The following is a 27320-nucleotide window of genomic DNA, read 5'->3' on the forward strand; positions in this document are numbered from 1 at the left end:
CTATGGGATTTTCGTCACTAACAAAATATGTGAATGTTTTTTGAATTAACATTGCCACGAGAAATTGGCTCAGACGCAGTGCCCCTTCCCCTTAGTATCCTCGCAGCCGCTATTAGTTTTGGTCACGCAACGTTACCCTCGACAAAGCGGCTGCGAGGAGACAACCCCCCCTCAACGCCGCTAATTTTGTTTTCTTTCAGATTATTATTATAAAAAAAAAAAAAACTCAAAAAATATAGATGACAACATGGTCCATGGAAAACAAAAGGGTACACGGACGGGCAGTAGGAGTGGGTGCGGCATTCATCCTCTGCGGCAGTTTTGGATAACTCAATAGAAACACAACACTAGACAAAACATGACGCAAGGTTTAACTTTCATAAACAGGTATAAATAGCTGTATAACACAACCTGCATTTCGGGTCTGGTTTGGCTCTGAGATCGGTTCCTTATTCTTGACAGAAACATCACCTTGAAGCAATCTTTTAAAAGTCGTTCAGACTTTGATGCCTTCGCGAGAAAGAATCCAGTCATTTCCTATCACATCTAGTGTCCAAGCGACACAAACAATGCCAAGTAATGTGACGACGCTCACATCGAAGAATATGGAGCACCATGCGTAATGCCACTTGCTGCCTGTTTAACTTTGGTGCTCGCGCGGCATCGTAGGAGCTCCGCTAAAAAATGAAAGTGTGTAGATAAAATCGCGTATAGCCCTACAATCCCTCCTATCTAATCTTGATAGAAAGCAGTTTTTTTTTTACAATAAAATCCTGTAGACTTTAAGAATTCTCCTCTCTGATTTCGATAGAAAGTGACGGTCTGTTGATAAAATCAAAGCCGTGACGCCGGCGACTTTTAAGTTTGGCTCTGAGATCGATTCCTTTAGGAGATGGAGCCTTGTCCGAGGTACCATCCTCTTTTTTCTGTTGCTCTTTCTCCTTCTTTTCGTCGTTTTTCTCGACAGCTTCTTTCTCCTGTTCTGGTGCTCCTAGTCTGTCGGCTGCTCTGAGTTTCCTATCCCTCTTAAAGTCCCTATCACCATCATCCTCATCGTCGTCGCCATCGCCCTCGTCCTTTCCCCGTATATCATCCGCGTACATCCGCATGCGAAGTCTCGCAGGTACATCACTTTTCACTTTATCGGTCGAGCGGTCGTTTTTCACGATCACTTTAATGGCTGGCTCATCTGTCTCCATTTTCTCTGGTTCGTCCAGTTCCATTTCTTCCACAAACTGCACATCTGGTTCACCTGAGTATTTGTGCCTCACGCGTTCCTGCTCTTGCAGAATCTTGCGTTTTCTAAGAGTTGAAAAGATAATAGTAAAAGTATTTAGATAAAAGTATTTGGCATGAATGGCGGTACGGGATTGGAGATGGATCAATCTTAGATAACGCATGGCTCCCCAATCTGGAAAGGGCTTTCTGGAAACAGCCTTTTTAAAATAAATATAAATTATGTGGAGAACTCCCTTAACAAAATTTATCCCATTCTCCACTTACCTTGACTTGCTAACCAGCCCTTTTTTCCCTGAACAAAACGGATAAGGAAAAATTAAACAAAGGAAAGCTTATGTTATTATATCTTAGATAGTGGTGACTTTTTTTACTTTAAGCTCACATGCAAATCATCTAAAATTTCACAAAAAGGTCTTGTGGGCACTGAATGTTTTAGCACATCCATCTTGTTGCCCAGGGTAACAATGTACCAGGTTATACACCACCCCTTACCTTGTTGCCCAGGGTAACCATATACCAGGTTATACACCACCCCTTACCTTGTCGCCCAGGGTAACCATGTACCAGGTTATACACCACCCCTTACCTTGTTGCCCAGGGTAACCATGCACCAGGTTATACACCACTCCTTACCTTGTTGCCCAGGGAAACCATGTACCAGGTTATACACCACCCCTTACCTTGTTGCCAAGGGTAACCACATACCAGGTTATACACCACCCCTTACCTTGTTGCCCACGGTAACCATTGTACCAGGTTATACACCACCCCTTACCTTGTTGCCCACGGTAACCATGTACCAGGTTATACACCACCCCTTACCTTGTTGCCCAGGGTAACCATGCACCAGGTTATACACCACCCCTTACCTTGTTGCCCAGGGTAACCATGCACCAGGTTATACACCACCCCTTACCTTGTTGCCCAGGGTAACCATGTACCAGGTAGTACATACTCCGCTTGGCTGCATCAGGCTGCTTTTTGTCCTCTGAGAATGCAAATGGAACCATGAGAGCTACAAAATGAAAGATTAGGTATAAAGGGTTCAAGGTATACTTACTTTTGGTGGCAAACCTCATGACCAGTCCATCTTTGGCCTTGTCACAAGGGGGCCCAGCCCGCCATATTATCTTATCATCTTCTAGATGGAATAAATAAACATACATACTAAAAAGACTAAAATTGTAATGCAATATTATAACGGCAGTAAATAAATGTCACATATTGTCTTTTTACTTGTGCAAACATAGCACCTTGAAACTTAACGTTACGAGAGAGGAATGTAAAATAACACTTCACAAACAAACAAACAAAACAGGGCTCTTCATGGCTGAAGTTTTTTTTTACTTAAACACTTTTGTTTTGATAGGAACTACCAAACAAATCAAAAACAGTACAAGACAATTAAACAACAAACAAACCAAATGGAAGAAAAACCATGGGAATAAAACAAAGTCCTCTTACAAACCTCTGTCTATTTATATTTTGGTAATATGAGTGTGAATAAGTGTAGTTCTAACAAAACCACAATCACCTTGGGCAAATTTGTCCTCAGTAGCGAATTAGATAAATATAAATAGCATATTTATAATAGCAACTTAATCTTTATTTTACTCATGACTGTTGGCCATGGATGCTTAGAACTTTAACCATTATTCACTTAATATGTTTTACCTGGCTCACCCTCAGGTTTTCTAGACATTTCCAAAAGTGCTCTCTTGGCCGTGTGCTCATCGTCCCATACTACATTACCTAAAAAACAAGCATGCAATATATAATAAGCACCACTTCATCTGTCATTTCGTGAAAAAATTAGGTCAACCAGTCACCATCTGTGACAAATGTGTTCTTAATAAAATTCAAAGCAAAATATATTTATATTTTATATATTTTTTGAAGATGATCAACCCAACAATCAGCTGAGTGACAGCAAGCCTCTACTATTCCTAATCAATTCTCTGCATTCATAAGTTAAAACAAGTCTAGATATGAAATTAGAAACTTTAATCCCTATTTAGTTTTGTATACTTAATGAATACTTTCAAAGCATTACTGATGAACTCACACGAAGCATCATCAATCCATTCAATCGACCCAGGGCCATAAACCTTGAAGTATTCAAACACGTCTTTTGTGCTCATTTCATTTACACCAAAAACAAGCAGTGCATCTGGGCGGATGTCACCTGAGAAAAATCAACAGATTAAGTCCAGAAAAACAAAATTACCCCTTCATGGAAATCCTGGGGTTAAGGAGAAGGGGGAGGGAAGACTGGAACTAACATTCCCCATTTGTACTGACAAAGTATTTTGAGTAGGTTTAGACAACAAAGTAAGCAAAAAGCCTTTCAAACTTACAACTAAGATGAAATTTGTTCATTACCCCAATATCAATCTCACTGGGCCTGTTCCTGTAAGGACAGATGATCTCTAACCAGCATCAAAATCTCAAAAAGGCTTGATACGAACCATGCCAAATGAATTGTCACAAACCATGAATTGACATTAGTCCTATTAGGCAGCACTCCAGGGCACACCAAAGATTTGCTGAGGGGGAAAGGATGGGGATTGACTTCATTGGCTATATTTGCTGAGGGGGAAAGGATGGGAATTGACTTCATTGGCTATATTTGCTGAGGGGAAAAGGATGGGAATTGACTTCATTGGCTATATTTGCTGAGGGGGAAAGGATGGGGATTGACTTCATTGGCTATATTTGCTGAGGGGGAAAGGATGGGGATTGACTTCATTGGCTATATTTGCTGAGGGGGAAAGGATGGGAATTGACTTCATTGGCTATATTTGCTGAGGGGGAAAGGATGGGAATTGACTTCATTGGCTATATTTGCTGAGGGGGGAAGGATGGGGATTGACTTCATTGGCTATATTGCATTTCAGGACACAGCCAGGATGTATTATGAGTGGGAGGAAATATTTTATAAGAAAATACCAAGTTTTGGCAGTCAAGGGGTTAGCAAACACCCCTTTACCCCTGCCCATAGCTGAAAGGCTGGATTCACTTGCCTACTGACCTGTTGGGATCTTGGGCAGATCTTTAGGAATTCTTCAAAGAAAGTGAAAATTAACAACAAGAAACATGGAAATGGTCTGACCACAAAGACAAAAATAGTATACCTTACAGGTCCTGTGCCTTCTGTCTTACTATCTTCGATTTCTTGGCCTGCATTTTGAACGCCAAATCTCTTTGCTCTCCTGTTACGCTTCTCTATGGCTTCCTTCAAGAACAGCACAACAAATAAGAGCCAATAAAAAAATACCACTTTTTATATCTTTTGCAATCGCCCATCTTAATTTGACATGTGTCCCTCAAGTGTCTTAACATGCCAAATCCTGTACTGACAAAGAAAAGTCAAATCAGAACAATATAGCATATTGCGTCCTTAAGCAAGCTTTATACGAGTTGAAAGGCCCAAATGCTACCCTTATTCTGGATCAAGAAGCTGCAGTCACACACGTACAGAAAACTTTGGCATGTTAAGACACTTGAGTTAGATGGAAATGTTGAGTTAGATGGAATTGTTGAGGTAGATGGAATTGTTGAGGTAGATGGAAATGTTGAGTTAGATGGAATTGTTGAGGTAGATGGAATTGTTGAGGTAGATGGAAATATTGAGTTAGATGGAATTGTTGAGTTAGATGGAATTGTTGAGTTAGATGGAATTGTTGAGTTAGATGGAATTGTTGAGGTAGATGGAATTGTTGAGTTAGATGGAATTGTTGAGGTAGATGGAATTGTTGAGGTAGATGGAAATATTGAGTTAGATGGAAATGTTGAGGTAGATGGAAATATTGAGTTAGATGGAAATGTTGAGGTAGATGGAAATATTGAGTTAGATGGAAATATTGAGTTAGATGGAAATGTTGAGTTAGATGAAATTGTTGAGGTAGATGGAAATATTGAGTTAGATGGAATTGTTGAGGTAGATGGAAATGTTGAGTTAGATGGAATTGTTGAGGTAGATGGAATTGTTGAGTTAGATGGAATTGTTGAGGTAGATGGAAATGTTGAGTTAGATGGAATTGTTGAGGTAGATGGAAATGTTGAGGTAGATGGAAATGTTTTGTTTTCGAGTGTTGTGATTCATGTGGGCAAGTGTGCTAGAAATTAGAGCCATCAGCCAAGTTTTTGAGGAACAACCCAGTTCACACGAACCGATGTGTTGAGCTGTCAAAATATAGCCAATGACAACTGATTAAAGTAAAGAAGATTAGACAGTTTTCTGTACATGTCTCCTTGATCCAGAATTAGGGTAGCATTTAGCCTACGTGTAGCCACTGACTTGTGAAATCCTCTGGCATGTTTAAGACACTTGAGTTAGATGGAAATGTTGAGTTAGATGGAATTGTTGAGTTAGATGGAATTGTTGAGGTAGATGGAAATGTTTTGTTTTCGAGTGTTGGGATTCATGTGGGCAAGCGTGCTAGAAATGAGAGCCATAAGCCATTCCCATCTAACCCCAAATGCATGAGAGCCAGCTTGCAGGCTTTATGACCAAATATGCAGCGGAAACATCATTCACATGTGACTGGAAGGGTACCTTATTTGTAACAATTCTTACTAACGATCGCTTGTTCTCGAATTCAACTATTGATTGTCTAGGTTGTATTAATAAGTTAAATAGTCGAAGATTTCTATATTTAAAGTCATAAGAGTCAATTTTGTTTTGATCGCGAGAGGTTGTAGAGCAAACAAAGTATCCAGTTATAACAGCATCACCTTAAAGGCGAAAATCCCGTTTACATATTCCCTTGCATGCGAGGTGGGACCTGAGACTTGGAAGGCTGACTGTGAATATGTTAATATCTCTTATTTGTGAGTCCCTATATGAGTTCTATTGTACTTAACTAACCTTTGAGTCGACGTCAAACCCAATAACAAAACTACCGCCTTTGTTCTCGTATCTTTTTTCCTGTAATTGAGAGAACGTTAGTAATAGCCATAGGATAAAACAGTTATTTTTTAAGAGGTTCTGAGTAGTTACCGGAAGCTGAGGGAGGGTTTCGTCCTCTAAATCTTCATCTATCGGGACCTCAACCTTCAGCTCTTCGAACTCCATTTTGGATTTGATCTGGTTCTTAGAGCCCGCGACCATTGGTGCCAGCGGAAGAACGAGACAACACAGGGAACCCAAAAATAAGTCTTTTTCACTTGGGTCGGGGATTCGAGCAGTCATTTCTAGCTTTTCATTTTCAGTTTTCAAGAACAAGTTCCTATCTTTTTCTGTGAAATCTGTCTGATAATCGTATTATAAGATGTCCTCAAGACAATCCAGTCAAAGCCGTGGGCGAAGCACCGAAAAAAATAAGAAGCGCAGGTATTCGGAGTCGTCTTCAGACTCTTTCAGCTCATCGAGCTCAGAAGATAGAAGGCGTGCGAAGAAGAAAAAACTTAGCAAACATAGGAAAAATAACAAAGGTTTAGAATTACAACCGATAAAAAAGGTTAAGAAAAGAAAAGAGACGAAAAAGAGTCGGAAATATTCCACAACCGACTGCGATAGCTCTAGTGACGATGGAGAAAATTCCGATTCCAGCCGTGAAAGAAGCATAAAAAAACATAAAAAGAAAAAGAAAAGAAAGAAAAAGATCAAGAAAAATAGAAAGAAAACGATGGAAAACGAATCGAAGAATGAGAAAAACAAAAGAGGTCCTGTAAAGAATAATGAAGATGACTTGAAGCCTGGAACAAACCTTTCACCCAAACAGCCATCTGACAAACCAGGTGAACACACACTAGTGGGGCTTCCCAGGGGAGAACTCGCCAATTACATACTTCTAGCCCCACCCCCCCACCCCCACCCCCTTTTGATATAGTCGAAAGGTGCCCCTAGCCTATTTTCAGGTTTAAGCCGCCAGTCAAATTTTGAGAAGATATTGTCTCTTACAGTGTTTTTCAAGGATTCATAAAGATTTAACAATCTTGTCAAGCCTGAGCTTCTACCGGCTCTTGTTCATGTTCATCCACAAAAAGCGCTTACATACAGCAGTTGTTTTTAGTTTAGAGGAAAACAACTTCAACAGGGTTCTAAAAGATAATGTCCATTCTTTATCGTCATTTACAAAATGTCTATTCCTTATTGGTGACTATTTACCATAAAGAGATTCTTTTTAATGGCGTCTAGGTATCTTTCTTCAAGGAAATGTAAAGAAAATCTTTCAATTAGGGGGCGCCAACTAGTGCAGCAATTGCACAAGTTTACTTCTGGTCGATGAGGTAATCTCCTATGATTTTCTTTAATCAACTTGTGCAGCTGTTATCTTGACTAGTGTTAAGGCAGGCAGGAGCGCCTCTAGCGTTAAGGTAGGAACGCCTCTCAGGCGTTAAGGCAGGAACGCCTCTCTAGCTTTAAGGCAGGTACGCCTCTCTAGCTTTAAGGCAGGTACGCCTTTCTAGTTCTAGCTGTATGTCACATCAGGGATGAAGAGGCCTTAGTAAGTAAGTTACGTTTCTAGTCAGTTATAAAAAAAAGTCTTATTTTGATCCACAGAAAACAAATCTGGGGCATCTTATGATATGGGGCTGGAACATAAAACTGTCAAAAGGTAAAGCCTGCTTATTATTCCATTTCATACTTTTACAGTACTTACAGTAGACTGGTTTGATTTATTATACAACACTCTTAAATTGCACGCTCTGATTGGTCAAGGGTCCATATGTTATAAGAGGGCACATGCACACTTGGTGTCAGCATGAGTGCGTGCTCCCCTGAAACTAGATTAAAACGTAAGAGAACATTTTTATTGTTGTATCAACATGAGTGCGTGCTCCCCTGAAACTAGATTAAAACGTAAGACAACATTTTTATTGTTGTATCAACATGAGTGCGTGCTCCCCTGAAACTAGATTGAAACGTAAGAGAACATTTTTATTGTTGTATCAACATGAGTTCGTGCTCCCCTGAAACTAGATTGAAACGTAAGAGAACATTCTTATTGTTGTATCAACATGAGTGCGTGCTCCCCTGAAACTAGATTAAAACGTAAGAGAACATTCTTATTGTTGTATCAACATGAGTGCGTGCTCCCCTAAAACTATATTGAAACATAAGAGAACATTTTTATTGTTGTATCAACATGAGTGCGTGCTCCCCTGAAACTAGATTGAAACGTAAGAGAACATTTTTGTTGTTGTATAAAACTAAAAGCTCTTATTTTGTGTGTGCCTGTCTTCTAATAGAAGCACAGAAGACTTCACAGAGTGTCATGAACAACAGTTATCAAACTCGACTTCCTCTTCCTCTTTTTCTCATGACATGCTGTGATGTCATCTTTGCATCTATTAGAGGACAGACACAGGCAAAAAAAAAAATGACGTCAATTTGTTAACTCTCAGGGATACATAGTTTGGACTCACTTCCAATTTCCTCATTGTCTTAGCAAAAAGAACATGTTCCATAATGTCATTTGCACTTCATTTGACCCCCTGATATGGCTCAGGCGGTGAGCTCTGCAAACAACAGATGCAATCCTTGTTTCAATTTTGATAACAATGAGTAGTCACCTTTGCAGCCACTCAACTTTGAGTGACTCCAACATGATCAGCTGCGAAGGAGACTAAACAATGAGCTCTGTAAACAACTGCAAACTGTAGTTTTATTGACACCTTGAATGGCAGGTCCATGGTTCCAATGACAAAAGAGGAGTATGAGAAACAACAGAATGTCATCCGCAGGGTTTATGATGAAGAAACTGGGAGACATAGGTATTGTAACCTATCATATGGTTGATATGTTTTGAAATGACTTTGGTAGACAGTAGAGTGGATCTGCCTGAACCCCATGGAACTAAACACATCTTTGAAATCCCTTGGTTTGTAGAAAGAATAAAGGTGCTAGTAGTTCTCATTCCGTGTTCAGGACAACATTAGTAAAAAAGGAATCCCATAAAATAACACAAATAAGGTAAATCAAAGGGCGCTATGAGCCAACTCATTCATTTGTGCTAGTAGTATAGTAAGTATGAAGTTAGCCCCTTTTTTGCGGATCTAGTCGTTTTCGTGGAGCTCCGCCAGCAGTCGCCATGGCAACCCCGGGGGGACAAAGGAATGGGAGGAGTAAGAACAATAGACTCTGAGGAGTTTGGAGGAGTAGGATTAATGGACTCGGTGGTGCAAGGAGGGCTGAGGACGATAAAACAGGAGGTGCAAGGAGGGGTGCGGACAATGGAAAAGGAGGTGCAAGGAGGGGTGAGGACAATAAAACAGGAGGTGCAAGGAGGGGTGCGGACAATAAAACAGGAGGTGCAAGGAGGGGTGAGGACAATAAAACAGGAGGTGCAAGGAGGGGTGAGGAAAATAAAACAGGTGCAAGGAGGGGTGGGGACAATAAAACAGGAGGTGCAAGGAGGGGTGAGGACAATAAAACAGGAGGTGCAAGGAGGGGTAAGGACAATGGAAAAGGAGGTGCAAGGAGGGGTGAGGACAATAAAACAGGAGGTGCAAGGAGGGGTGAGGACAATAAAACAGGAGGTGCAAGGAGGGGTGAGGACAATAAAACAGGAGGTGCAAGGAGGGGTGAGGACAATAAAACAGGAGGTGCAAGGAGGGGTGAGGACAATAAAACAGGAGGTGCAAGGAGGGGTGAGGACAATAAAACAGGAGGTGCAAGGAGGGGTGAGGACAATAAAACAGGAGGTGCAAGGAGGGGTGGGGACAATAAAACAGGAGGTGCAAGGAGGGGTGAGGACAATAAAACAGGAGGTGCAAGGAAGGGTGAGGACAATGGAAAAGGAGGTGCAAGGAAGGGTGAGGACAATGGAACAGGAGGTGCAAGGAGGGGTGAGGACAATAAAACAGGAGGTGCAAGGAGGGGTGAGGACAATGGAACAGGAGGTGCAAGGAGGGGTGAGGACAATAAAACAGGAGGTGCAAGGACTACCCGGTCCCGGTCTACTTCGAAAACTTTTGCAGAATGTCATTCTCATTTTCGCTAAAACAAAAATAGCTCTAATGATTTTTTTTTTATTTCGTACGTAGCATAGGCTTAATGACAAGGTTCGATGCGATCCTGCACACACTTAGTGGCTGGACCTCTCTCTCAAAGTGATTTCTCAAGAACATTCGTTTCCAACTGAGACGTAACGACTAAGAAGTAATAGCTTTATTGGGCGAGAAAAGGGGGGGAGAGGGTAGGCCACCTCTTTGGTCACGCCCCTGCACACAAATGAAGATGTACGAAAATGTGACAGCTAGCGTCTAAACTATGCCTTAGGGATTCTACAAATTATATAATATGTCCTGTTTTAGTCTCATGCGTGCTTCTTGCTCCTCTCCGACTAGAAATTGACATAGTTCCAAAATAGAATAAAAAATAAATAAATAAATAGTATCTATTTTCACATAAAACCTGTCAGCATTCTCTCACTAAAGATCAATCAAGCATGTCTCTTGATCACTTGCGTAGGATGGATCTTTAAGATTAATTTAAAAAATATATTAATGGTATCTGTGACAACTGCTGCGGTGTTCCATTGAAATGCTTTTACTGGAAGCTGCTAAAATTGATTTTGAATTTTTGAAAAGGCTCTGTTTTTCTTTATGGCTTTGCACATGAATTTCTAAAATCATCTAAACCTATCTAAAATCCTAAAATCACGATTTTTGGCCGTGGACTGCTCGGAGTTCTAAAGAAACTTAACTTGCTTTCTTTCAATGTAAATCCTACAGACTTATCAAAGGAGATGGAGAAATCCTGGAGGAGATTGTCAGCTATGACCGACACAAAGCTATAAATAAGGTGAGCAAGAGTAGCATGACGTAACAACCAGCTGGTGTGTCTTTGTGACTTGTAAATGAGAAGCGTCCTCGGTGGAGGTATCACTGGATATATAATCCGTTAACCTTTTGTGTAATCCCACATAAACAACGTAAGAATGTTGTGATCCATTGCCTGGGTCCGTGATATGCTTTGCGGCAAGTTGTGTCGTGTGTCCCAAAAGCCTTCAGGGAGTGTGAATGTAAATGGACATATTTATTACATGAGTTGTGTTGGCTGATCTCTTTTGTTTGTGTGGTGTTTGGAGCGTTTTGTTGAGAGGGTCAGTCCTTCTGTTTTCTTGTTCGAATAAACTTCTCCCGGCCAGTACAGGCCGGTTGAGGGTTTAACGGGTTACATAATTTCTATCGGCTAGTCCTTTATTATAGTTTTCATTTGGAAATGCAACAGTTTATTTGCTTGAAAATCCGAACAGACTTGACGATCGAAGTCAGATATTTTATAAATAATATTTGATTGAACGTATATATGTTGCTTGATCGAATCAGCCGAGGGGTGAGAAATGAGGAGGGGACGGGAAAGGGGCTTATTTTAAAAGCTCACGCATTAACTTTAATCTTTAGAGTTAGCACAGTAAGCAATCGGTATGGAAAGATTTATAGCATTTGAAAAGAGATGTCTAAAAAGGGAACACATTATACACTTATTCAAACATTAGTATCGAAAATACACTCACTTTTATTAAAGTAGGGGTAAATGAAATATGCACACATCTTTGTACATTAAACGCTACAATCGGTTGACTAGTCAGGGTTATAGATTTTTCTATTTTACAGTAGATTGCTTCAAGCATTTCTGTAATATTAGTAAACGCCTATACTGTCTGATTCCTCTTGTTGTGCAGAAAGCTACCCAAGGTGATGGAACATTTTTCGCTTCCAAGCTTGGAATAGATAAATACTGGTGAACGCTGCGCTATGATGGCTTGTTGTGGTGAAGCTGGACCCAGGAACACATGACAAGGTCGATGGACAGACCTTGGTTGTGGTGTAGTAGTACCCAGGAGCACATGAGAAGGTCGAAGGACGAAGGATTATACACACCGCAAATGCTCATTTTAGCGTGCTGGATGCTTGTACTCTACATCCTTTTAGTTGCGAGGGGGGGGGGGCGCTGATTTCATCTTTTCAAAAGCAAGATTTATCTTCAAGGTCAATCACACATGAAATAGAACAAATGCTGTATTTCAGAACTGAAAAGAGCCAGGAGCCTTCCTACGCACTTGAACATTTGCCAAAGAGCTTTTAATGTTGGCTTGTGTGATTTTTAAGACCAGAAAGATAGAAAGTGACTATCTTTTACGGTATTACGAGTCTTTGGCGATTCCTTTATTTCTGGGTTAATTTTTTTATTTTACGCCTTAGAGGGGGGGGGGGGACTATCCGAGAGGGGATGCTCAAACAAGCATTTACGGTATAACGAGTATAACTCCTGTGGCATTTTAGTCCAGTGGACTCAAACCCAATTGTAAAAGGACGTCCTCCTGTACAAAGATAAGAAGATAAATTAAGTAAACCCAGATGCTCTGGACATTTTCCCTTCATGCCTTCGTGCAGTATAAAGCCAGCCAGAGTCCATATACGAGCCAAGCGCTCATACAATAACCTGAAGCTGAGACTCTTTTTAAATGACAGTTAAGAAGAGAACCTCGGCTTGTTGCTTTTGACTTGTCAGCATTGGGGCATTTATGGAGGGGATACATGCTCCCTTGACCAAAAGTTCATTGTACAAATGTCCCTCATAAAATCGGAAAGTTCCCCAAACTGCATTTCCTGTCTAGAGAAATGAGCCTGAACATTGTGTCTGGGTGGCCTTGCAACCAGCTGAAGTACTACAGGTTTGCGGAAACTCACCATCTGAATTTTAAATGCCATATTCATCGCCTCCTCATAGAATTTCTTTTCGCGGTTGCACGCCTCCCCTTCTCGTCCCTGTTTGCGTTGTTGCCGAGGCAGGCATTGAAGCACAATGTCAGATAATGCTTTACCAGAGGTGTCCTGCATTGTTCTCTTGATTTTTGCAGATTTTCCAATAGAGAGTAGGTTTTCCTGGAGCTAAATAGGGAAAACAAGGAGATATTGTATTGTTAAAGCTCAGCGGGGAACACAAGGAGATATTGTATTGTTATAGCTCAGCGGGGAATACAAGGAGATATTGTATTGTTATAGCTCAGCGGGGAATACAAGGAGATATTGTATTGTTATAGCTCAGCGGGGAATACAAGGAGATATTGTATTGTTATAGCTCAGCGGGGAATACAAGGAGGTATTGTATTGTTATAGCTCAGCGGGGAATACAAGGAGATATTGTATTGTTATAGCTCAGCGGGGAATACAAGGAGATATTGTATTGTTATAGCTCAGCGGGGAATACAAGGAGATATTGTATTGTTATAGCTCAGCAGGGAATACAAGGAGACATTGTATTGTTATAGCTTAGCGGGGAATACAAGGAGATATTGTATTGTTATAGCTCAGCTGGGAATACAAGGAGATATTGTATTGTTATAGCTCAGCGGGGAATATAAGGAGATATTGTATTGTTATAGCTCAGCGGGTAAAGAAAATGACAATGGTTTTTCATTGCAATGGTCAGCTTTAATCAGAACAAGCAATGTGTGTGAAAAATCAATACAGAATTCTAATACTTACTGGTAGTGGGAATGAGTCTGTTTCACTGATGTGGCCATCCCAAAGCTTAACAACTACACTGGAAAACCCCTTAAAAATAAGTGATAAGAATTGATACATAGAGAAATATAATCACATATATGGTCAGGGGCGGCAGGGTGGATCCAAATGTGTGGGGCAAAAGAGATGATAGTTATGAGAGGCTAAAATCTATTTAAAAAAATGCTCAATATCGTCTTATATTAAGGTCTTGGTAAAGGTGAATATCGCTTTTATAGCACTTTTCCTATCCAAACTTCGCCAGAAATGAGAGTTCCAGCTTTGATTCGTGATATTTTGTTGACAATGTCAAATAACAAAAATTCCTCACACACTTTGGTAGATCATCTATCTGTCATTGAGATGCAATTACGTGCAAGTGCATGCGCAATAACGCGAAGGTATATTACGCTCTAGAGTAATCTCCGTATTTTGAGTTTGAGGCCCCAAAACTTACGCAAAAATAAAACTTACAGGAGATAATTCAATCTTTTATTTGATATATAGTTTGTACATGTAGTGAAAATTGCGGCGCGACAATATTTTTTTTCCGCGAACACGTCGTTTACCTTTACCGAGACCTTAAGCAATCGATTTGTATATATAACGCTTGATACATATCTAAGTACAAGTAACACACATCCGCTCCGACAAATGGGGGCAAGCGCCCTCCCTACCCTACCCGCCCATGGGTCAGCAATTGGTTCTATTCTGAAAATACCTGGAGCTTGTGGACATCCTGCTTAATGGCTTCTCTCAGACTCACATCCCCTGGATGACCAGACAAGAAGTCCAGGAATGTCTGAAAGCAGATAAACGGGAACCTCTAGCGGGAGACAACTTCAAGCAGTCATATATGATGTATGCATGTCTACAAAGATGAGTAGAGGCCGTTGGAGGGGGGCCTAGAACAGATGACGTAATCTTTGGCAAATTTACGGCACAATCAGTAAAACCGTGAATACCTAAATTATGTGAAATGTTTAAAGTCTTCAGAGGAATCAGGCGCAAGAATTAAGACACTAAGACTTGTGAATATCACGCGAGTGACTGGTCGGAACCAGTATTTCATACATATTTCCGGTGTTCCCGGTTTTACTGGTCGCGCTGTCATCAACCCTAGCAGCAAGTTGAGGTGCGACTGGTGTAATCAAATAAGTTGAATCCAACATTCACTGCATTTTACAAGGGACATTTAGTGAAACCCAAGAAATCTATTTTTAAACCTTTTAGAGGTAGCAGCTCTGAGTCTAGAGAACGATAACCCTGACAATGGAATAAAATAGAAAAAAAAAGAAACTCACTAAAGATGGAGTTCCTTGAAAGAGTGGTAGATAATGCTTGCCGACATTGACTGACTTCCTGTAAAACAATATTCCAGTTTTATTACTGAGAAATTCATACATCAGGCTTGTTAAAAAGTCGCATATTTCCAATACATTATTAAGGGAGTTTAAAAAGATGTACCTGTAGAATAGCGGCACAACAGTCCAGCCCTGGGGAGACAGTGCTGGCGTCCGCCCTCCTCTTGCCGTCACTTGTCCAGGTCCCTGTTGGTCTAATCTTGGCTCATACGTAGCATCAAGTGAGTAAAGCCTTATAATCAGGCTCGAGATATTATCATAGTCAGGGTGAAATATCTGGGGATAAAGAAAAACGGACATTTAACTAGAATGATGATGATGAGTTTCAAGATCTTTTTTAAAAACTTTACCCCAAATAGAATGCTAGATCCTGATATTTTCTAGAGTGTCTGCACTTCTACAATATCTAGCAAATCTCTTTCCTTATAAGAACAGAACCCATAGTAGCAGGGCTACTCCTTCGGTATAAACAGGGCTCGTTGCATTGGTATCAAATAAATATTCGCAAAGACGGGCCCTCGGAATTGCTTTAATCATAAGGTGGGAAAAATAAGGCAAAACTTTCATACCCCTCCCCCCTCCCACACAAACACTCCCCCCCCCCCCCCAAACCTGGGCATGACTTACTTTCGGTTGATCAGTCCAGATGGGTGACTTCTGCAAACTGTTGAAGTCTCTCGTGGATTGCAGCAATCTAACATCACCAGTATCCCTTTCCTCACCCTGGTGAGCATGCCGCGCAGTTGGGCCCTTGCTCAGATGAATAAAGGTGTTCACAAATTGGGCGCTAGGTAAGCCAAATGCTTGTTCGACCTTGATGTACATACCCTGGAGCACAAATAATGGTTTACGATTCCTTGTGGTTAGTGTTTATATTTCCAAACCTGAGGTGGTATGGGTGGTTACATAGCTCCCACAAGAATAGCATGAATTCATTTTGAATGTCGGGTGAATTTGGACCTGACCAGAAACCCGTCTCGTCCCGTTTTCTGGACGAGTTTTCCGTCTTGTCGGAAAACTCGTCTTGGATGGGTTACCCGTCTGTAGTGTGAAAACAACAAAGGTCAATCAGACAGTATACGTATATCGCATCTTTATCTGTTTGATTGACAGAGCCGTCATGGTGGCCTCGGTAGCGGGCACCTCAAAAGGGGTGCAATATCTGACCTGTTTTCTGTCATACTGGACAATCTCCCTTAAGTCTATGGCTTTTGCAGGTTTCCCCTGAAGATGCACTTTGCTCATGCGCTGCTTGTACCAGTCTTCAATAACTTGATCGCGTGCATTGGCCGCTACAAGCAAATCAACTATTCAGTTACAGGACATGTGACAATAACATGTTTAGTTAACTGTAAGACTGTTACCCGAGTGCTCCTGCTCTTCCTCCATAACATCACGGATGGCTTCCCTAACAGTGGGAGGGTAAGGCTGGAAAGCTTTGTAGTGTTTGCTCAATTGCTCTTCTGAGTCGTTTGGATGGAAGTTGCTCAAAGTGTAGGACCCGCTTGTGTAACCTGGTGATTCCATGAATTCCTGGAAAGAATATGAGTATTATTCTCAGTAGAAGTACGGTGGGTATGTGCTAAGCAGTGCTGTGCTGTATGGCTAAATTGTCACACATATGGAACAGAGACACGAAATACTACCTACAACACTAAGTGTTTTTAGTCGAAAACTTGTCTTATAGCGAGAAAATAACATAGAAAACCATAGCCTTTGATAAATTACGAGTTCTACCTTTTCTCTGACGCCTGATCACAATGGGCTTGGTTGACAGCAAATGTAGCTTTTTATATATTTTTTCTCGATGAGAATTACTCTATCTTTATCTTGATTGTAGTCCCTATACCAACACCCCCTTTACCCCTACCTATCTTTATCTTGATTGTAGTCCCTATACCAACACCCCCTTTACCCCTACCTATCTTTATCTTGATTGTAGTCCCTATACCAACACCCCCTTTACCCCTACCTATCTTTATCTTGATTGTAGTCCCTATACCAACACCCCCTTTACCCCCTACCCATAAATAGCATAGAGTGCGGCTCATCCACTTAATAGGGACCACCCTCTCTTGATAGCTAACCTCTGAGTGTGGTAGGATCCGGAACAATATCGTAACAGCAGGTACGTTGGTCTTCTCCTCAAAGGCATTCTCCGTGAGTCTATCAGCCGTGGATGGCAACTCGTGTATCAAGCGCCGCTGGTATCCACCTGTGTTAAGCAGCTTCTGTAATTACATCAGTTTAGAGTGTTATAAACGCTTATTTTATAAATACATCGGCTAAGACTATCAAAATGTCTTTTTTATAAATACATCGGGTTAGTATCATAAAAGTGAATTCTTAGTGACATAGTGGACAAACACAATAGCCTAACCCTACCCCCAGCAAGTCAATGTAAACAAACACTTTAAGTTGGATATTGGCAGGTTATTGGGTCTTGCCACAATGAGATTTTCTGGGGAACACTCGTGTTGCTAAACACCTAGTATTAGCTAAGTCAGTAGCACTTACCATTCCATCGTGTTCCCTGTACAGTTTAACAGCGCAGTTCCCGATCACGAGAAGCTCTGCCGAGGTCACATTCACAGTATAAACCCTGAGGAAAAGTGCGATGTCTGCGGGAACGCCAACAGTAGGGGAGCCTACTCTGTACCGGAAGTGAAATGTAGGGCAACGGGCAGGAGAGTCTAGGATGGCATAGGCTTCAATGTCCGGCACGTCAAGGGAGGTTGGCTTTCGCCAAAATGGGTCAAGGATTCGGCCTGTCACCTGAAAATATGAACAAATAAATATAACCAATTTAAAGCGCTATAAAATGCCATTCTCCTTGTCAAATATTAAAAAACTACGAAAAGACTATGCCTTAATTTAAATAGAGAAAGCAAACATACAATTATAGGTTTGGTAAGTTCCCGGCAATAGGTTGAGCAGGTGAGAGACTAAATGCAACCTAGACAATAATGAATGCATTTTTGTGGGGTTTCAGCGGAAATGCAAAATGAGAAGAGAGTGTCACACAAACAATGGGGCAATACTCTTTGCTTGAAAGGCAATGCTCTTTGCTTGGAGGACAATACTCTTTGCAACACGGGCTAGGATGCCTCGCACTAACCTTGATAACTGTAGCATTGTCAGGTATAAACCGAACCTCATCAATGTAAACATCAAATGACTCATCATTTGTAACTGGAGCATCCTCCATCACTGCCACTACCTTGGGCCCCACCCATAAAGGTCCAAGGTCAAGCGAAACCCTCGACGCTGCAGGCTGTGGATTAGCTGTTGCTGCTGGAGTGGCCTGTCCATCGTCTTGTGTGCGGCGAAACTCCAGTGGGGACTGGTTGGCTCTAGAGGCATGACTTGGAGAGCTGGTAGTAGGCAAGTCGAGGCTTTGTAGAGAAAGTTGGCTTGGCCTAAAATGTAGTAAAAACCTGAACGATGAGAATGATAAATTGAGAGGAAAAGGGGCGGGGGTGGTAAATAACAGGTCAATCTTGATCTTATCACAGTATGGATGGACGACTCGGACAATTAAAAAAAATTGATATAACCATGTATTTTCTGACATATCCATACATAGCGCAAGAGACCATGGCCAAGTATAAGGCTTGTAACCAAGATAATTTACTTTATTATGCTATGCGCCCTGTTTGCTTTGTGACATTTTGAAGGACACAATAATCCACATCCAATCCTGTGACAGCAGTCTGGATGACTGGCATGACAATAGTACCTTCCAGAATAAGCGCATATATTTGCCCCTTGAAAAAAAGGGGAGTAACTGTGACCAAGGGGTCTAAACAGTAAACAACAGAGACAACAGGGTTGAGCAAGGTCTACAATGTGCGAGCTAGGGTATAACAGAGGTGAGTGTGCGAGCTAGGGTATAACAGAGGAGAGTGTGCGGGCTAGGGTATAACAGAGGAGAGTGCAGGCTAGGGTATAACAGAGGTGAGTGTGCGGGCTAGGGTATAACAGAGGTGAGAGTGCGGGCTAGGGTATAACAGAGGTGAGAGTGCGAGCTAGGGTACAACAGAGGTGAATGTGCGGGCTAGGGTATAGCAGAGGTGAGTGTGCGGGCTAGGGTATAACAGAGGTGAATGTGCGGCTAGGGTATAACAGAGGTGAGTGTGCGGGCTAGGGTATAACAGAGGTGAGAGTGCGGGCTAGGGTATAACAGAGGTGAGTGTGCGGGCTAGGGTATAACAGAGGTGAGTGTGCGGGCTAGGGTATAACAGAGGTGAGTGTGCGGGCTAGGGTATAACAGAGGTGAGTGTGCGGGCTAGGGTATAACAGAGGTGAGTGTGCGGGCTAGAGTATAACAGGTGAGTGTGCGGGCTAGGGTATAACAGAGGTGAATGTGCGGCTAGGGTATAACAGAGGTGAGTGTGCGGGCTAGGGTATAACAGAGGTGAGTGTGCGGGCTAGGGTATAACAGAGGTGGGTGTGCGAGCTAGGGTATAACAGAGGTGAGAGTGCGGGCTAGGGTATAACAGAGGTGAGTGTGCGAGCTAGGGTATAACAGAGGTGGGTGTGCGAGCTAGGGTATAACAGAGGTGAGTGTGCGGGCTAGGGTATAACAGAGGTGAATGTGCGGCTAGGGTATAACAGAGGTGAGTGTGCGGGCTAGGGTATAACAGAGGTGAGAGTGCGGGCTAGGGTATAACAGAGGTGAGTGTGCGGGCTAGGGTATAACAGAGGTGAATGTGCGGGCTAGGGTATAACAGAGGTGAATGTGCGGCTAGGGTATAACAGAGGTGAGTGTGCGGGCTAGGGTATAACAGAGGTGAATGTGCGGCTAGGGTATAACAGAGGTGAGTGTGCGGGCTAGGGTATAACAGAGGTGAGAGTGCGGGCTAGGGTATAACAGAGGTGAGTGTGCGGGCTAGGGTATAACAGAGGTGAGTGTGCGGGCTAGGGTATAACAGAGGTGAGTGTGCGGGCTAGGGTATAACAGAGGTGAGTGTGCGGGCTAGGGTATAACAGAGGTGAGTGTGCGGGCTAGAGTATAACAGGTGAGTGTGCGGGCTAGGGTATAACAGAGGTGAATGTGCGGCTAGGGTATAACAGAGGTGAGTGTGCGGGCTAGGGTATAACAGAGGTGAGTGTGCGGGCTAGGGTATAACAGAGGTGGGTGTGCGAGCTAGGGTATAACAGAGGTGAGAGTGCGGGCTAGGGTATAACAGAGGTGAGTGTGCGAGCTAGGGTATAACAGAGGTGGGTGTGCGAGCTAGGGTATAACAGAGGTGAGAGTGCGGGCTAGGGTATAACAGAGGTGAGTGTGCGGGCTAGGGTATAACAGAGGTGAATGTGCGGCTAGGGTATAACAGAGGTGAGTGTGCGGGCTAGGGTATAACAGAGGTGAGTGTGCGGGCTAGGGTATAACAGAGGTTGGTGTTCGGGCTAGGGTGATAAGCCATCTGGATTAAGAGGGAGACACTTACTTCTGAGAGCAAGAGGAAACGCTTTGAAACCTTACAGCTGTTCTAGTCATGTTATCCTATGGTGGGATCGTAAACAACCTACAGCCCCACTTACAACTCTACTTACTGACTCAAATTGGCCACTTCACTAAGGCTTCCTCCGTTCAGCAAATGCATGAGCCCCCGTTGTATATCCCGGGTGTATAACGTGGAGGAGTGGGTCATTAGAGCTTTCTTCAATGAATTATAATCATCTGTTTTAATCAGCCTTGGACGGGAGAGTTGTAGTAGCACATGACATATCTTCTCCAAAACATCGCATGACCAACTAGAGAGGAAGCACTGATCCCAGATGAACAGAAGAGACGGCTGGTCAAGCACGCTTACAAAACCCTAGGATCATCAGGGATTTAGTAGGGAGTAAAATAATGTCAAGTAGTCGAGAATTATAGCTTTGATTAAGGATGTTTAACTTGTAACTTGCATACAATACTAAGCCTCCCTGAAATATAAAGTGCTTATTATGAATCCTACGTAACCACAAATATGCCTACACATGGCTTAAAGAACACAGAGAGACGGACAGAGAGACAGACGGAAGGACGGACGGACGGACGGACAGAGAATACCCATTACCTCTCCAATCCATTTTCTCATGAAGATGATAGGATGTGATAACAAGGTCTTGGCGTTAGAAGGTAGGTTATCTTTTGTCTGCTGACTTCCTATGGACTTTGCCTTCTCTCGCTCGGTGTGAACGAAGTTGACCAAGAACTCTTGGGGCTCATGGGTTATGTTTGTTTGCATTGTGATGCAGAGGTGCTGGTGTAGCTCAGGATCATCGCTCTGCAGTCTGGACATCACCCGGTCAGCAGTGGCAAAGATATCAATACGAGATGGGAAACATGTTTTCAGGAAATGGGAGAGTAGTTCTGCAAGTTCCATGCTGTCATCTAGGAACAAACTATTGTTTAATTTCTTTTAAATCACAGTTGAGAATTCACAGATCACTGCTTGTTTGGATACAATTTTACAAACACCTTTAAAAAATGATCACTATTAAAAAGTTGACACAAAGATCACACCATTGCGCATGTGCAGCGCGCCAACCACTCACGTTCGCTGCAGACATCCTTTGTGTAAGTGCAAATAATTGGAAGCAGTAGCAGGGCATAGTAAGGTTCATAGGTCCTCTTGTGGACATAAATGAGGTTAAGCACCTCAGTGGCAACCTTGGAAAAAGCTGTCATCATTTCCCTGTCCTGTAAGGCAGGTGAAGAATGGAACATCTCTCTCACAGCATGTCTGATTACACCATCTATAGGTGAGCAAACAGCAGAGCTGATCCCTAACTCCTTCACGCCCCAAGATATGGCCTCGGCAAACTCCTGGTGAGCATCCTCAATCACTCTTTTGATGTCCTGGGTCTCTAGTGTATCTCCTTGGTAAAGTTTGATCTTCCATATAAGTTGCCGTAGGGTGCTTGGTAATTGATGACCATGTAGACGTTGGCAGACCGTTTGGAGTCTATTTGGGTGTGCTAGTAAAATTTGTTTGATGGCTAGTCCCAATGTTTCACTTTGAATCCCAGTGATGTGGAGATCATCGGCTTTAGGATTGCTCTGTGGATAAAAGCTCATTGAATTTAGACGGAAGAATTTCCTCATGACATGCAAATAGATTTTTTACTTTTTTTTTACTGTATTTTCTCAGAAAAACAATTCTTCACAATTCAGGTTTTGCTGCAAAGGATTCTAATAAACTATCGATTGTTCTTACAATTTGTAATTTAATTTGGCTTAGGACATCATTAAGTCTATTTGGGCACAATTAATGATGTGCTTATGTATGTTTGCAAGCTTAGGTATAGAAAGCAGCTCATACTCATACTCATACTCTCCAATGTGGGACATCTTTGCCACCCAACCTTAATCAAAAGTTGTTTTCATGCTTATTCTGGGTTCCTTGGACCTGGAAATGTTTTGTTGCTTTGTTTGGCTTATAAAAAAACTGTTTTGATTAAAGGAGAGGAGTTCGCCCGCCTCCCTGTCAATGTGTATCTAAGACTCCCATGATGCAGTGCAGGCATGTAAGGTGGCCTAAACATGGCGACTCGCTTGCGATGGTGTCAGCATTAATAATTGCGATGGTGTTAGCATTAATAATTGCGATGGTGTTAGCATTAATAATTGCGACGGTGTTAGCATTAATAATTGCGATGGTGTTAGCATTAATAATTGCGATGGTGTCAGCATTAATAATTGCGATGGTGTTAGCATTAATAATTGCGATGGTGTTAGCATTAATAATTGCGATGGTGTTAGCATTAATAATTGCGATGGTGTTAGCATTAATAATTGCGATGGTGTTAGCATTAATAATTGCGATGGTGTTAGCATTAATAATTGCGATGGTGTTAGCATTAATAATTGCGATGGTGTTAGCATTAATAATTGCGAAGGTGTTAGCATTAATAATTGCGGCTGATGGCTGTAAAATGGGACCTGAAGGAACATCTATTTGTGACTTGATTTGTGTTTGCTTGTCTTTATTCGTATTTAGGAATTTTGTGTCTTTTTGTTGATAAATGTTTCTGGTTAAGAAATCAAGGTTGACATTTTGACAATCAAGTCAAAATTCTATTAAATTGTTTAGATACACTTTTGAAGGTCGTTTATGCCTTGGATGAATCCATGGGTCTGGTAATGTTTAGTTTGCATTTCTGACGTTTTGAAATTGGGCCTATATTTTACAGCCGTATAGGGACGTTATAGTAATGAATGAGTTAAACTCATTCATTGCACACAATGCACCGCTATCTAGTAAAAATAATGATAATGAAGCTACATTCTTTATCGGAAACTCAAATATAAAGGCATACCTTTTCTTCATTCTCTGCTTTAAGTAGTTCTTTCTCCATCCCCCGGTAGATAACCCTCTGTCCAAAATCCTTTAACTTCCAAACAGCACTGGAGATCTTACCATCCCGCAGTCTCAGATCACCTACGATGCTATTTATCTCCTTCTGTATCCACTTGATAGCTAAATCATGTTCTTCTTTGGAGGGTGTCGAATAAACATAGCTACTTTGGCCCTGGATTAGTGCAGGAGGTTTGCAATATTCATCAACAAAGTGCTGCCCCAAAAGATAGCAGATGCATTTTGTGGCTTCTGATTTAGGTGGGAGACTCATCAAACGTTTAGCTAACTCTTGGCTGATAATTTCTCTCACCTGAGGGGAAAATTCAGTTTTAGCTACTTAGTATACACCAAATTCTTTGCACAAATAAACACTATTCTATTGTCTGCTGTTTTTTGTGAACAGGGGTTTCATTAAGTTTCAGAGTTGGCGGTGGAGATTGATAAGTAGGGGATGGAAGTTATTTTATTTTTATCAGTTCAAATAAAACTTAAATCAATTTTTTAGTAGCCAGCACTCGGTGGAAAATAGTTCCGCCAGCCGCTAGGGCCTTATAACACCTCTGATAAAGATATGAAAACTAGTACAATAAAAAAGTCAACTTACTACAATCATGGTATTTTGACCATGACGTTTAAAGCACCGCCAACTATTAACTACTTGTACCAATAATTTTTCGCGTTAGTTTATATTTTTAACGTGACATTCTGGTTTCACATGTCAGGAACTTCTCTAGTTTCTCATTTACTGTGTCAAATGTTTTTGTGTGTGTTTCAGTCAAGCAAAGAAACATATATCATTTTGAAATTAAAACATCAAATTAGAAACATAATCTTCACAGATAATCAATGACTGCTAATGGTAGTATGTATGTACAGTCAGGGACCGCGGAGAGGGAAGGGCTGGCAGTGCTATAGCCCTACCACTTTTTGGCTTGGGATGATTTTTTTTTCAGGGCTCCAGATGTTTTTTAGGGCTCCAGATATATATTTGTTTGGCTTGTCCAAATGTTTAGCCCTACCACTTTAAATGGCCTCCGCGGTCCCTGACAGTACATAGTAAGTGTGAAGAGTGTGTTTGTCACCTGTTTCCATGGTGACCCTGGTAGTATTGTCTCTTGGTAACAAGAATCTAGCCATGTCTCTTCATACATGTCATCTGCCATTCCCAGCCAGCTCCTAGGACAATAATAATAAACAACTTGCTAATGCAGAACCACATTTGAACATTTGCCTGCATGATCATTTGTGTACACTAATGCCTCACGACAAGTGTCTCCCCATGTCAGGCCTCGGACTTGAAGGTTTTTTCACATCTATTCTTTCTGTTATTTTCACACTTTTAAACACGAGGTTCCTCTATAAAAGGGAAAGCTCCTCCCACCCCCGGGCTCAAGAACAATCAGTTATCAATCAGCCGTCAATGAGTCAACATTTCAGGACAATTGCTCTGAGCGCTAAACTCAAATTTCTTATTCTAAACCAAATCAAATATCATTTCTAGAGTTGCCCACCTAATGTTCTAACTATCATAAAATAATGCTATACCAAGCTGTGTGCACTCAAAAATACGAGCATTTTATTCACAGCGCGATAATAAATTATGAATGTGCGTTAAATTTTGGATTGCGCAAAATTTAAAATTTTTACAGGGAAAACGTCAGTGGACAGCAAATTACTAATTTATCAATTTCTCAACACAACTGCCTTGTTACCTTGCAAAAAAAGTTTTTTTCCAGCCTAATGAGCTCAGAAATAGGCAATTTTACAGGAGACTTATAATTTGTGACTGCTAGTGTGGAAGTTTTCTGATTGTAATTGCAAAGTCGAGCCCTGGGGTGGGAGGAGCTTACCCTTTAACAGCGGAACCTCGTGATTAAGTGTTATTCCATGAAATACTACTAATATTCTTTTAAAACCTTAAGAATGTGAGCGTGGTAGTTTAGAAAACACAGTGTTTCTAGTTTCTGCTTCTGGCTCTTAGTCAAATTGGACGAATATTCTATTGTACAATGACATTGAAGATTAATATAAGGGCAGAAATGAGTTCCTAAAATAGAGATCTTGTAGTGATTTAATGAATCTACAATTTTGACACATGTTAACTACTGTGAGAGGCCTTAAAATACTGTACTAAAATCTTAGCTTTTCTTTAAATTAACAAAAATCACTAATGACAAAGTAATTTGATGTGATTTCCTGATTTCTGATTCTGCATACGGTAGGTATTAGAAATTATATTCACTTGCTTTTCTGAGATCATGTGATAGCTGATAATTTTAAGAAATTAACTTGAGGTCTTAGAAAGAAAGTGTGTTTGTATTTATGTCTAAAAAATGGATAAAATGCAATCATAGACTAATGTACCCCAATGAAATATCACAAGAATCTTTGAAAAATGTGTCACACATTATGTCACACATATGCATTAATTCTTAGCCAGCTTTCCATCATGGTTTTCCTTTTATTTGGTCATGGTTGTTTGTAAACCAAAAAAGCTAATTCTTTATACTTTGGCTCAAAAGGTGGATAACTCTATTTTGAGCTACATTTGAATACAAAATAAGTGTCTTTATTCTATATAAATCTAAATTCACACACATGGCATGCATGTTGCTACCATGGGTACCAGAGCCTCCAAACTTCTCTCGCCCAGTGACGCTCAGCCAAAATGTTGCGACAAGCGCTGTCAAAATGTAGCTAGTTTCAACAACAGTACTGATTCTCCTTATTGTTTTTTGAGCTGGGAGCTGCAGGGATCTTCCATCGGCGTGAACTGTGACTTCCTGAGGCTTCCAACCTACAGTAATGCACTCGATTGCTCACATGTCCTTACATTTGTTGATTTGAATTTTTGCAGTTCCCTATCAATGATTCCTTTACATTATCTAGCTTCTAAGCTGCCTTACCCAGGTGTTTTTTTATTGTAATGTTTGCTGGTAAAGAATAATAAACGGACGTTCTACGAATCCCTCCTTCTTTGTCTTAGAGCCAGTAAACAAATTAAACTTGCATAAAGAAGTGCTGTTGCAGACAGAAATAAGTGCAGGAGAATTTCTCCATGGGCCATTTGGCGATACTTTTAATCACTCGAGTATGAAAATAACAATAAAACTTTGAAAGCTTACAGCTCTTGTGTTGCGTGACCGAAGTCATACCCACAAAACCATTTTGGCTGAGCGTCACTGGGCAAGAGTAGTTTGGAGGCTCTGGTACCCAGGGTAGCATGTTGCATGGAGAGATATTTGGCTAGTCCCCCGGCTCCCTGTAATCCACCTTGAATACCTGTTACTGTATGTAAGATTGGGTAACCAAATTCCCTGCCTTTCAGACCTTGTGCAGAGAATTGGAGGCATGTGAACAGGCTATTGAGAAAAGTCATTTCAAAATCGTACCTGATGTTAACCTTATAGCAGCCCTAGTAGCAAATTCTGGCAAAACCCAGCAAATCATGAAGCATATTTTCTAGTTTCTATTAAATGGAGCAAACTCTGGTGAGGTCAGCCCAAAGCAATGCTTGTACTTGTTATCCTTGTAAGAATTCTCATGCCAGACGCTCTGCAAGAACAATAAATGTAACATTTTAATATGTAAATCATTTTATGGGAAAAGGTTGTTTCACCAGGCAATAAGGGACTTGTAGGTGGGAAACTAGCGTGCACCCGGCTTTTATCGGCAAAATAACAGCAACTGATTACTTTAAAGATTTTATTTTTTGTTGTTAAAGAGAATTTTAGAACAAGAACTAAAGTATAATGAGTTGGATATGGCGTTTTCATGTTTTTTGTTTTTTTTGCTAGAAATAAGACACATTCCTACACAAACCTTTGATGACGTCCTACACTTGGTGAGACAAAGCTCAAACTGGTCTGTGATTGACTTGAGTATCACATTTGGAGCTGTTCTC

General features: G+C 41.3%; 3 protein-coding genes across 4 annotated transcripts; 1 reads left to right on the top strand and 2 right to left on the bottom strand.

The window, feature by feature from the left end:
* Positions 1-354: 354 nt before the first annotated feature.
* Positions 355-6433, bottom strand: LOC5511349 (nuclear cap-binding protein subunit 3). Of its 2 annotated transcripts, none has more exons than XM_032380614.2 (10): positions 6242-6433; positions 6110-6169; positions 4374-4474; positions 4271-4302; positions 3305-3424; positions 2914-2991; positions 2300-2377; positions 2156-2227; positions 1504-1531; positions 355-1302 (listed from the first exon to the last, which is right to left on the bottom strand). In XM_032380614.2, exons 1-10 carry the CDS (start codon positions 6431-6433, stop codon positions 783-785), a joined length of 1281 nt encoding a protein of 426 aa, XP_032236505.2. In that variant the 3' UTR covers positions 355-782. The 2 variants fall into 2 exon arrangements, with proteins under 2 accessions (XP_032236505.2, XP_032236504.2); XM_032380613.2 differs by having other exon boundaries at positions 2300-2380.
* A 79-nt stretch (positions 6434-6512) lies between these two features.
* On the top strand, positions 6513-12551 carry LOC116617681 (ADP-ribosylation factor-like protein 6-interacting protein 4). The gene is made up of 5 exons (XM_032380618.2): positions 6513-6981; positions 7748-7802; positions 8875-8961; positions 10924-10993; positions 11877-12551. The coding sequence occupies exons 1-5, from the start codon at positions 6513-6515 to the stop codon at positions 11937-11939; spliced, it is 744 nt and encodes a 247-aa protein (XP_032236509.2). The 3' UTR covers positions 11940-12551.
* On the bottom strand, positions 11693-26947 carry LOC116617677. Its single transcript, XM_032380611.2, has 18 exons — positions 26809-26947; positions 24499-24592; positions 23376-23726; positions 21612-22116; positions 21131-21447; positions 20622-20887; positions 18184-18484; positions 17583-17840; positions 17153-17296; positions 16430-16598; positions 16233-16357; positions 15693-15893; positions 15169-15341; positions 15006-15063; positions 14423-14503; positions 13684-13752; positions 12886-13086; positions 11693-12515 (listed from the first exon to the last, which is right to left on the bottom strand). Exons 2-18 carry the CDS (start codon positions 24577-24579, stop codon positions 12474-12476), a joined length of 3342 nt encoding a protein of 1113 aa, XP_032236502.2. The 5' UTR covers positions 24580-24592; positions 26809-26947; the 3' UTR covers positions 11693-12473.
* Positions 26948-27320: the final 373 nt, after the last annotated feature.

Source organism: Nematostella vectensis, chromosome 4, assembly GCF_932526225.1.
Source record: "Nematostella vectensis chromosome 4, jaNemVect1.1, whole genome shotgun sequence".
Classification (NCBI taxonomy): domain Eukaryota; kingdom Metazoa; phylum Cnidaria; class Anthozoa; order Actiniaria; family Edwardsiidae; genus Nematostella; species Nematostella vectensis.

Excerpts from the sequence above, each read along its gene's own strand:
- LOC5511349 (XM_032380613.2), bottom strand. The coding sequence starts at position 6,433 with ATGACTGCTCGAATCCCCGACCCAAGTGAAAAAGACTTATTTTTGGGT. Across the intron at positions 4,303-4,373 it reads GAAGGCACAGGACCTGTAAG|AATTCCTAAAGATCTGCCCA; the intron begins GTATACTATTTT and ends CTTTCTTTGAAG. Across the intron at positions 2,381-2,913 it reads AAAACCTGAGGGTGAGCCAG|AAGATGATAAGATAATATGG; the intron begins GTAAAACATATT and ends TATTCCATCTAG.
- LOC116617681 (XM_032380618.2), top strand. The coding sequence starts at position 6,513 with ATGTCCTCAAGACAATCCAGTCAAAGCCGTGGGCGAAGCACCGAAAAA. Across the intron at positions 6,982-7,747 it reads ACAGCCATCTGACAAACCAG|AAAACAAATCTGGGGCATCT; the intron begins GTGAACACACAC and ends TTTGATCCACAG. Across the intron at positions 8,962-10,923 it reads GAAGAAACTGGGAGACATAG|ACTTATCAAAGGAGATGGAG; the intron begins GTATTGTAACCT and ends TAAATCCTACAG.
- LOC116617677 (XM_032380611.2), bottom strand. The coding sequence starts at position 24,579 with ATGGCAGATGACATGTATGAAGAGACATGGCTAGATTCTTGTTACCAA. Across the intron at positions 17,297-17,582 it reads ACAGGGAACACGATGGAATG|AAGCTGCTTAACACAGGTGG; the intron begins GTAAGTGCTACT and ends ATGTAATTACAG. Across the intron at positions 16,358-16,429 it reads GGAAGAGCAGGAGCACTCGG|CGGCCAATGCACGCGATCAA; the intron begins GTAACAGTCTTA and ends ATTTGCTTGTAG.